At 39.7% G+C, this 11847-nt stretch overlaps 1 protein-coding gene across 1 annotated transcript; it reads right to left on the bottom strand.

Annotated features, from left to right (window-relative positions):
- Positions 1-5988: 5988 nt before the first annotated feature.
- Positions 5989-7111, bottom strand: LOC104419672 (histone H1). The gene is made up of 2 exons (XM_010031398.3): positions 6800-7111; positions 5989-6711 (listed from the first exon to the last, which is right to left on the bottom strand). The coding sequence occupies exons 1-2, from the start codon at positions 7016-7018 to the stop codon at positions 6232-6234; spliced, it is 699 nt and encodes a 232-aa protein (XP_010029700.2). The 5' UTR covers positions 7019-7111; the 3' UTR covers positions 5989-6231.
- Positions 7112-11847: the final 4736 nt, after the last annotated feature.

The raw sequence follows: 11847 nt of genomic DNA, 5'->3' as shown, positions 1-11847 counted from the left end.
AATAAAATAAAATTGGGCTGCTATTTTTTCCTCACCACCGACTTGTTAACACTTGTCAACAGTCATTGAAGTTTACCCGCACAAAAAAAAAAAAAATGCTTTCTTGTGCATGAGACAATATGATTCTCTTCGATTGGTATGATTTCTTACCAATATTATCTACACGAGGCGCACAAAAAAATTTCTTAAAAAATTTATCCTCTGTAACTTGTAAAGTTTGACAAAGTGGGCCCTTTTGTCTCAATATTAAAAACTCGAACTTTATTTTTTAATGATGACAAGCTGATTTTCGCAAAACAAACTAAAAGCTATAAAGGCTTTATCATTTTGAAACTTTCTATAGGAAAAAAAATGTGGGGAAAAGAGACAAATGCAGTTACCACTTATAAACATCATCAAAAGGACCTTGCGCCCTCTACAATATGTTTGGTGTCAAACTATATATATATATAATTGGTAAGTTATTCTAAAAAGGGTTAATAACTTGAAAAACCCCAAATTGGTATATTTGTGACAAATTTATCTCAAATTATTTTTTTTACCACTAAAAATCCCAAACTGGTATACTTTTAACAAATTTACCTCAAATTGATATACTTATAATAAATTTACCCTCTGTTAGTTTTTGTTAAATTTTACTGTCAAATTATTAAGTTAAATGACTCGTAACAGTTGATCAGTATACCAATTTGAGATTTTACGCTCCGTTTGTCACCGTTTACAATTTTTGTGATTTTTTTATGGTATTAATCCAATTTAGTGGAGGGTATATTTATTACAAATTTACCAGTTTTGGATTTTTTGTGGTCAAATAAATTAGTTTGGGATAAATTTTTCATAAACGTATCGATTTAGGGTTTTTATGGTCAATCGAGGTAAATTTGTTACAAGTGTATCACTTTGGAGTTTTTTATGGTCAAAAAAATAGTTTTTGGTAAATTTGTCACAAGTGTATCAGTTAAGGATTTTTCAGAGTATTTTTTTTTTGGTAAAGGTAAGAAAAGGATTTTTTTTATCAGAGTATTAACCCTTCTAAGAATCCATAATTTTCAAACTAATAAAAAAGTTGCTAAAATCATAAAATTATTCGAAAAATACCAACAAGTTACCTGAAAGAAAAAAAGTTGACTTCCTTTGCACCAGACAAAATGATTCTCCTCAAGTGGTATGATTTCTTACCAATTCTATTTGCACGACACGCATAAAGATTTCTTAAGAAATTTTCCTTTTGTAACTTATAAAGTTTGATAAAGTGCGCCATTTCATCTCAATGTTAAAAAAAAAGCTCAAACTCTAACTCCTAATGATTATAAGTTGATTTTTGCAAAACAAACTAATGCGGGTACTACTTTTGAATGTCATTAAAAGAAGTTGATTTTTGCAAACAAACTAATGCGAGTACTACTTTTGAACGTCATTAAAAGAAGTTGATTTTTGCAAAACAAGTGGTATCATTTCGAAAATTTTTGTAAATAGGGAAAAAAAGAGTGAGGAAAGGTGACTAATGCAATTGCTACTTCTGAACATCATTAATAGGGCCTGGCGCCCACTACGAAATGTTCGATGTCAACCATTTGAGCTAGACTTATATGATTGCACTGAAACCGCCATCCTTTAGCGAGTTCAACACCAACCATAGTGTCGGCAACCGAAATAGGTGCTACATACACAAAGACACACATTGGCAGGAAACTCCAAACGCTAGGTAGGATGAGATTCTTCTCTACCCTATGAAATCAAGAGCTCATCTAGTCCGACCACAACTGGAACAGACTCATAGAAAGTTGGTACATTGTTTAACGTGCGCTCAGTTCTTGTTTCTAGTTCCATTTGCCCTCTTCTTCACCTTTTTTCGTTTTTCGCTCTGCCCGAAAACAAAACGGGAGCAGAAAAGGGAATGAGACTGAAGCTGGGAACTGGTGGGGTCGTCGAGGGGCGGGACCGAGGGCTGTCTGGCATGCGCGGAACCAATTGGTGGCGCCGGCCGGGCATGCTTGCTCGTGTCGTGCGTCCTTGTTGCACATGTCCCCTCGGAGCCATGCACGACAGAGGCCACTGAGGAAAAAAGTCTCGAGATGAGGTCCACGGCATGCTGGGAGCAGTTCCCTCATCGCTTTGGACTTGCGGAGCTTACACAGGGAGACATGGCTACTGGCTTCCTCGTCAATCGTTGCTTAGCAGCAGCTGCAGATGTGGCTGCTCGATCCGGAGGTTGCACAGCTGCGCCTCCCCGGAACGGAGCAGCAGTCGCGAGCCGGATTCACGGTCGGCCGGATAACGTCCGAAGCGCTCTGACGAAAAGAGTTGAATGGCTATAAGTAGTATTGGAGACGGTGTGTCCCGTGCCCTCGAGTATAAAATACCGTCCAGGACGAGTCACGACAAGCTCGGCCATCAGATAATTGGAGCAGAAAAATAATTTAAAAAGTAGATGAGTATTTGGCGCTACGTGTTTTGCAGATTGCTTCGTGTTAGTTAACTAACTAAAGAAATCAAGAATTTACCCTTACTCTACGTCCCAAATTAGAGAGGACTACGCTCTGCAGCGAGTTTCTCCGAGAGCGACACAGAAAGTGGACTCATCATGCTAATTGTAGTCTTTGGAGCACATTGCATACATATGTCACATGATATGTTGGAACAATATCTTAAGTTCTAATAAAATTGATAACGAGTCTAACCTAAATCTGTCCAGATGCTAATTAAGCTGCCAAGCAGAGGACATCGGTCCTGTTCCTTAAATAGAGATCATCGCTTACGCATCACTTCCAATTCGTTGCTTCAATAGTGAGAAATCAACTGTCCAATAGGATAAGATCTCGCACTCTTTGTTAGATCATCTCAAATGGAAAAATTACCCAAAAGGTCTTAAACTTATTGTAATCATATTAATTCAGTTCTAAATATTTTGCAATTGTATCGATTCAGTCCATCCAATCAAATTTAGCTAGTCGGCACTAATGTGGACGTGGCCGTATGTCATTGTGGACATTTTTTTAAATATATATATATATATATATATATATATATATTTTCCTTCTTCCTCTGGCTGATGAGGTCAGCCTCGCTGAACATTGGTGAGGGCGACCCTTGGCCAACCATGGCAAGGGTGAGCATCACTATCACTAGATGAGGCTTGGCTAGCTTGTGCTTGCCATGGTTGGGTGAGGCTTTGCCAAATTTGGTGAGGCTCAACCTCGCCCAACCATGGCAAGATCGAGGTATGCCTTGTTAGTGGTTGGTGAGGCTCACGCCTTTGGCCTTTGGTGATGGCCAACTAGAAGAAGGAAGATTGGAAATAAAAAAAGAAAAAAGAAAAGAAAATAACAAAAAAATTATTAAAAATTTATCCACATCAACGCTTATTGATCAAAATTGCCGAATTGACTGAATTGACATAATTATAAAAATTTAGAACTAAACTGGCAAAAAAAAAAAGATTTAAGATTAAATTAATATAATTACAATAAATTTAGAAATTTATTTATTTATTTATTTTTGTAATTCTCTCGGTCTTGAATACATTGCAGTCAAGTAACGCATGCGCAGCTAATGGTCGGTGCTAGACCGAAATAGACGAGTCTAGAAACGAATGCTCGCCAGTCGCCATGATTGTTGCTCTTTTTGCCTAACAAACACCCCGTGGTTCATCAAATGATGAAACTACAGTACACCGGAACTGAGACTCGTCCGCACCTTGTCGGGAGACCATACGAATTGGGCTCAGCTAAGGTCGTGGGCCTTGCGAAATCTCCAATTGCTTGGCAAAACAGTCGGGCCTGGGCCTGGGCCTGGGCATGGGCATGGGCATGGGGTGGCCCAAGATCAGGCTTCAAAATAGATCATATGCACGAGTCCTGCCGTGAAAATGACGAATATTCAAGCAAAGCTGAACGTGCTTTAAGAGGGCCAATGGAGTGTGCTTGACTCTAAAAGGAAAGCCCACTCGCTGGTCCTAATTCTCTCGACCTTAATTATCTTACCTTCTAGGGCAAGGTCTAAAGACGGACCGAATATGTGCCAGAGTGAACCTCGGATCATTAGAGCTGATGAGATCCACATGGGATCCATCACGATCCGTACTCGATTTCATACGTTTTAGGCTCATTGAACGAGTTTTCTCAGGTTTTATCTTTTGGACACGTTGGACTAGTATGGTACTGCAAGCTGAGAATGGTCCAAGATCTTGGTAGGTAATAGAATGACAACTTTCCACTGAAACCAATTTTGAATGGATGGCCTCTCAGCTGAGATGAATAGATTTTTGACATTTTGGGATGAACAGAATTTTGATTGATCATGCAGATTAGGGCCCACATGATTAGAAATGGCGATTTCTGACAAGACACGAGGACTTGAGTTGAACACGTCATGGAATTTACTGGCTCAAATTTATACTAATTGTGTTCATACTATAGTCGTGTCAACTCCTTTGACACGATTAATAAGACTGGTCGAGTTCAAGTTAAACTCATATCACTCATTTAATGGGATGGGTCTCGGCATATTGACTAAGGACATGACTTAAATTAACCTATTTAATTTAAATTAGCTAAGATGTTTCTTTGTTTTATTGCTGGTAAATGAAATTGATTTTACTCATTGAAATAATTGGACCAAGTATTAATAATCTTTTCCATAAATAACGCAAAAAGAACATTCATAATCTTATTGATTCTTTTTTGAAATGATTAAATTATTATCTTAAACTCATGAAGCACATAAGTTGTGGAAAAAAAAAAAGCCATAAAAACAACATATCGGGATTGTCACGTCACATTTGGATTGGAGTAATCCTATATGATCCTTTTTTAATTAAACGGCTACATGGGCCGTGTTCAAATTACTGATTTAATTAGTGGGTCAAGGTCGGTTTGAGCTTTTAATAGTTAAAGGATTGATTCAAATTAACCAGTATACCAACATATTTTTTAATAGAGACAGCACGAATACGTCTGACTTCAGAACGTAAATAGTCACCGCGGCACGTAACTGACGGTCCGAGTGGGCTTTGGCAAAACATGATTAGGGATCATGCGATGTTTTTCATTTTCGTCTTCCACGTTGTTCCCCTTTCAAAGAAGAAAAATAGGGTCGAAGTTAAATTCCAAACCCTTTTTTCCTCTGATAGGAAAGAAAGAGAACTTTCGACCCCTTTTTTCAGCGATTTCCCGGCAACCCGTGTTTCAGATCATGACCAGCGCCCAATCCGCATCCAGCGAAGGCGCGGATCGATGGGGAAAGCCACCGTCCTGCACAGTGACTTCCCTGATATTCCGATTTCCGCGTGCGCCATCCTGCACACGCGTCGCCCAATGCTACATTCGTTCCTGGGACTCCCCACGGAAGGAAGATAGCTATCCCATCATGGGCTGTCGGAGTTCGACCACTCGAGACCATTCGCACGTGGCTTCGGACACACAACCGGAGAAAAATTCCTCGGTTCTTTTATATTACATCTTTCTCTTCATCTCGGCCGCCTGACATCAGGGCACCATCCTCAGCTCCTGGTAGGCTGAGATCCGTCGAATGATGCTCTCTGCCCACCAATCTCCTAACGAAGCATCACAGCTATGAAACTCTAGGGCTTTGTCTATATAGCCTAAGATCATTAAGAGCCGCGTTGAGATTCGGGAGAAGGGTCATAAGCACGATTTCCCGACACTCAGGGTAGTCTCAGTGGGTACCAATTCAAGAATATACTCGTGCTCGCGCAAGCTGAGCTAAACGGGCAAAGCATTTTTGGCCGTGAAAACTCTAGAGCAAGAATTGCTTCGAAGCTAAAGTGGGTATGCTCTTTGATTCCAGATATTTCGATCCTATTGTGTACAGAGAATGATTTCGAATTCAGTACGAGATGACTAATTTAAACTCCAGACCGAATGATCAACATCAGACATGTCGTTTAAAGCAAACTGGCATCGAATCCCTTGCAGCTAAGGAAAACTGAGTCGATGAAACGCTGGAGAGAGAGAGAGACACGAGAGATCAAAGCGAAGGTTCAGACTTAGCTATCGACCATTCGTTGAAACATCAGAAACTATTTTTAACCCTACGTACAACCCATCTTCTTCATCAACCCATATTTTTATTGACAGAAGTTGAAGAAACTACTACCAGACGCGAGCGACGTTTCAACCCCATATTCACATTCACATCGTCTACCCCACCCAAAAAAGACAAAAAGCCCAAAATTACAGTACGCTCTCCGTCTCCCCGTCGCCCATAGCCTCAAGCAGCAGCTACCTTCTTGGCCCTCTTCGCAGCAGGCGACTTGATAGACTTGGGCTGCTTCGGCTTCGCAGCCGCTGCCTTCTTCACCGGCTTCTTCGCGGCCTTCTTCGCCGGCTTGACCGGCGCCTCCGGCTTCCTCGACCGCTTGGCCCTGGGAGTAGTGGTCGCCATGGCCATGGGCGGCGCCTTGGCCATGGGCGGCTCCTTGGACTTCCTGGCAGCGGGGGCAGCCTCCGCCTTCTTCGACGGCTTCGCCGAGGGCCTGGCGCTCTCCTTCTTGCCCGCCTCGGACAGCTTGTACGAGGCCTTGACCTTGATCAGCTTCCCCTTGGCGGCCGAGTTCTTCAGCTGGAGCGCCAGGATCTTCCTGAAGTTGGCGGGGAGCACGGCCTTGTGCTTGTCCTCCATGTACTTGGCGATCGCGTACGGGCTCGACCCGCTCTTCTCGTTCAGCGCCAGGACCGCCTCCTTGATCATCTGCTCCAAAAACAGAAAACCAGCATCTCATCAATCGAACGTTCTGCAGATACACTAATCGCTGTACTCGTGATCGCGAAACCAGTACCTGGAAGTAGGGAGGATGCGAGGCGGTCTTCGGCGGCCTCTGCTTCTTCTCCCTCGGAGCCCGGGGCTTCCTCTCCTTCGCCGGCTTCTTCGCCTCTGCCTCCTCCTTCGGCTTCTCCTCCTCCGCCGCGGGCACCGGCACCGGCACCGGCAACGGCGCCGGAACCTCCGTCGGCGGCTGCTCGACGGGCAGAACCTCGCCCTCTACAGTGGTCGACATGGCGTAGTTAGCAGCGGCAGAAGTAAAAGTGCTAGAAGCTTCCGAAAATGGTTGTGATGTGTGCGAGAAAACCAAACACTATGACGACACTGCGTTCGGCCTCCGTGCAATTTATACCGGGGCAAGGATCTCCGACGAAACACAACGAGGACTCCGATTGGTCCGTCTCAGCGCCCATGGATCGCCAGGTGGGAGGGAGGAGGGATCGGGGCCGGACACGTGGGGGGCGATCGGGCCGTCAGCTCGGGTCCTTTGCCTCGGATTGGAATATTTTTTTCAGAGTGTCCGGGGGGGTCAGGTATTGTGGAAAAAAGGCGTGGATAGGATTTTGCCGAGACATTAGAGAGAGGTTTGGTCTTCTGGTGGAGAGAGAGAGGCGCTTTGAACTTTGAAGGGGCGAGGTTGGGTTGTGTTTTCTTGCTAGCTTTGGGGCCAAATTCGATTGCTTCTGCTTCGAATTTTTGGACAAAATTCGTGAGGGATTGAAGACGCGAAAGTGTAGGTTTCAATGTGATTTGAATGATCGAAAACGGTTGGGGTTTGAGTACTGTGTGGAGGTGTGAAGTGAGGAGGGTTACTTCGATTGCTTTTTTTCGTTTTTTTTTTTTTTTTTTCCGACTGTGTACCGTATAAATTATGGTCAACTTTAACAAAAATCAATACGTAATCATACCGATATGCAAATACCAAATAAAGGTAAATACACCCCCCATAAATCGAAACTTCCTTGTACTTTCACCTTAAGGAAAAAAAATAACACCGATAGTAAACGAACTTTAGCCTAATAAACAATATCATCCTTGAATTTCTAATATGTTCAATTTTGTCTCTGGACTTTAACTCAATATGCACTGTGGTAGATAAACATGTAGTGCATGATCAATTGAGTCTTTTGACATTATACGAAAATGTTTTATGTTGTATTTTCATTATGCAAATTAACAAAATTTGTTGATATAAACTTACAATCCAATAATTATGTATGTTGCACACACAAAAAATGTTACCTGTGGATTAGATTATCTACGTAATAAAATCAATTGAAATTAGAATAAAATAATCTTTCTATTTTTTTTAATTTATTCAATTTGGAAAAATGATTCTCCCTGCTATTTGATGACATAAATTATTATATCGAATTTTAGTCAAATACCACATGTGGATAATTCACGTGTAATGTTATTCTTTTGTCAATCGTCCAAACTTACCAATGGTAAGCCACATCAATAAATTCTTGTGGAAGGATAATATAAAACATCTAATTGTCCAAAAACTTAATTGAACATGTACAACAAATTCAAGGACCACATTATAATTAAGTCCATGAATAACATTGCATATTAAGATAAACTAACAAAAATTAAATTTATTACAAATGTATCAGTTTTGAGTTTTTGATGATTAAAAAATTAATTAAGGGTAAATCTATCACAAAAATATTAGTTTGAAATATTTTGTAGTGCTTAGATAGTAAATCGAATATAAATAAGTCCTTCACTTAATAACCCTATTTGCTTAGATAGTAAATCGAAATTAATTCTTAACCTTTTTCTTATTATTTTGTGAAATGTAGTTTTGAAAGAAAATGAATCAATGAAAATATTTTCTTACTAAAACTTAGAGATAGGAAAATGATTTAAAAATAAATAAAAATTCCAAGATCATTTTCTAAAATATGGCTAAGTACCAACTCTTGGACCAAATACTTTATACTTAGGTACAAGAACCCCAATGCTCAATCTTGCACCCTTGGCAACAGGGCGAGTCCTCACATCCAAGTTGGGTTCTTAGCACTTGTGCTCAAGTCCATCAAGGCCAAGCCTTGGACCCTAACGCTCATGCTCGAATGAGCCCAAGTCCATCAAGACCTTGCCCGAGTCCCTTGGCCTGAGTCCCCTATGCTTGTGCCTTGGTTCATCAATGCCAAGCATGGGCGCCAAGGTTCTAGGCCCACCCTTATTGGACCCAAGTTTGGGCACAAGGGAATAGGTCACGAGTGCTAGATTTGGGGCCTAACCTCAATGGACCATGGCACGGGTACTGATACCAAAGTCTCCGGTTGTCCTTGAATTCTTAGGCTCAGTTTCAATGGATCCCCGACCAATACTCATGCTTGTGCCCAGAAGTCGACGATCAGATCTTAAGACCCCGATGCCGGTGCCCATTTCACTAGCTATCCATTCGCAAGCCACTAGTACTTGAATAGTGTATGCTATTAAGAAAAATCAAATGAAATCTTCCTACTCAAATGATAGAAAATATTTTTCAGTTCATTTGTAGATCTTAACTAGATATTGTAAAATATTGTCATTTTCTTAGAAAATGATTTCTTGAAAAATATTTTCCAAAATTGTCACATTTTTTAAGAAATAAACAGAGCCTAAGACATCCTTCGAAACGAACAGCCATATTTTATTGAAGATTTTACTATTGTTAAAAGACTATTTTGTAGTCCTACAAGAAAAACAACAACACGAACTATTTATCTTGAAAAGAGGGAGAATGTAATATGCTCAATTTTGTCTCTGAATTTTAACTCAATATGCACTCTCATAAATAAACATGTAGTCCCTAATCAATTGAGTCTTTTGGCATTAGACGAAAATGTTTTATATTATCCTTTCATTAATACAAATTTACAAAATTTACTGATATAAACTTCAATCCAATAATTTTTTAATGGTGCACAAAAGAAAAATGTTACATGTGGATTAGATTATCTACGTAATAAAATCAATTGAAATTAGAATAAAATAATCCTTCTAATTTTTTTAATTTATTCAAATTGGAAAACAATTCTCCCTATTATTTGATGACATAAATTATTATATCAAATTTTAGTCAAATATCACGTGGATAATTCATGAGTAATGTTATTCTTTTGTCAAATGTCCAAACTTTACCAAGTTGTAAGCCAAATCAATAGTGGAAGGATAATATAGAACATCATATTGTCCAAAAACTTAATTGAACATGTACAAAAAATTCAAGAATCACATTATAATTAAGTCCATGAATGACATTACATATTAGCATAAATTAACAAAGAGTAAATTTATCACACAAATATTAATTTGAGATATTTTGTAGTCAAAAAATTAATTTGGGATAAATTTATCATAAACATACTAATTTGAAATCTTTCTTGTAATAACCCTAGTACATTGAAAAAGGAAAACGAGTACTTATTTTTAAATGGTGCCAATAAAATAAGTGCTTAGATGGTTAATCAAAATTAATTCTTAACCTTTTCTCTTATTATTTTGTGAAATGTAGTTTTGAAAGAAAATGAGTCAACGAAAATGTTTTCTTACTAAAACTTAAATATAGGAAAATGATTTAAAAAAAAATCGAAGATCATTTTCTAAAATATGGCTAGGCACCGGCCCTTAGACCAAAAACTTTATACTTAGGCACAAGAACCCCAATGCTCAATCCCATTCCCTTGGCAACGGGGCTAAGTCCTCACATCCAAGTCGGGTCCTTAGCACTCGTGCTCAGGTATGGCCAAGCCGACCCTAACACTCATGCTCAAATAAGCCCAAGTCCATCAAGGCCTTGCTCGAGTCCCTTGCACCCGAGTCGCTTATCCCTTACACCCGTGCCTTGGTTCATCAATGCCGAGCATGGGCACCAAGGTTCTAGGCCCAACCTCAATGGACCCATGTCCAAGCCTAGGGGAATAGGTCACAAGTGCTAGATTTGGGGCCTAACCTAAATGGACCATGGCACGAGTACCGATACCGAAGTCTCCAGTTGTCCTCAAATTCTTGGGCTCGATTTCGATGGATCCACAACCAACACCCACGCTCATGCCCAGAAGTCGACAATCAGATCTTAAGACCCCGTGCCAGTGCCCATTTCATTAGCTATCCATTCGCATGAATAACGTATGTTATTAAGAAAAATCAAATGAAATCTTCATACTCAAATGATAGAAAATGTTTTTAGTTCATTTGTAGATCGTAACCAAATATCATAAAATATTATCATTTTCTTAGAAAATGACTTCTTGAAAAACATTTTCCAAAAATTTCACATTTTCTAAGAAATAAAGAGAGCCTAAGACATGCTTCGAAACAACCAGCCATATTTTATTGAAGACTTTACCATTGTTAAAAGACTATTTTGTAGTCCCACAGGAAGAACAACAACACGAACTATTTATCTTGAAAAGAGGGAGAATGTAATTCTAGAAGAAAAGCAAATTAATCCGAGACTAAAGGCTAATGGGGTTTCTCTCTCATTTGTTTAGTCCATGCAATATGCACTAGATCTATGCCTAAGCAACAATCAAGATGTAAGAACACAAAATTCCATCGCCCAACAAACTACATTACGAATTCGCTTTATTTTGGACAGCTGAGGAGATAGTTGCCAAAAAAGACACAAGTATACGCTCTTAAAGAGCGGAAACAACAGATTCTGAATATTTATAATTTTTTTTAACAAGTTGCAATATAAATCGTGGAAACTCTTAACGATGCAAACTTGAACTTTTTTTTATCAAAATTTAAGAAGACTGAAACCATGATCCTTAACCTTATCTATCTAATAGGGGTGCGAGCATACCACCCACAGACTCAGACATGTCCAAAACGCATGCAGTGAAAGCAGAGCACCAAAACAAAGAATCTCCTCCATACAGCAAGCTTCTTTCTTCACGCTATAAAATTCCGCTTTATGGAAAATTCTCTCACTCTACACTATGCATGTCGAGTGTCCACAAGACCTCACGAGACAATAGTCAGCTAACCAATCACATCATTCACGATAACCCAGTAGTCAGCTAGCGCTAACACCAAATACGAAATGACAAATTAACATCG

The sequence above is a fragment of the Eucalyptus grandis genome, chromosome 9 (genome assembly GCF_016545825.1).
Source record: "Eucalyptus grandis isolate ANBG69807.140 chromosome 9, ASM1654582v1, whole genome shotgun sequence".
Lineage (NCBI taxonomy): Eukaryota > Viridiplantae > Streptophyta > Magnoliopsida > Myrtales > Myrtaceae > Eucalyptus > Eucalyptus grandis.
The sequence above is the reverse complement of the archived record's forward strand: the minus strand, read 5'-3'. Positions and strand labels throughout refer to the sequence as shown.

Coding starts and splice junctions, on each gene's coding strand:
- LOC104419672 (XM_010031398.3), bottom strand. CDS start 7,018: ATGTCGACCACTGTAGAGGGCGAGGTTCTGCCCGTCGAGCAGCCGCCG. Junction 6,712..6,799: donor CGCATCCTCCCTACTTCCAG/GTACTGGTTTCG, acceptor TTTTTGGAGCAG/ATGATCAAGGAGGCGGTCCT.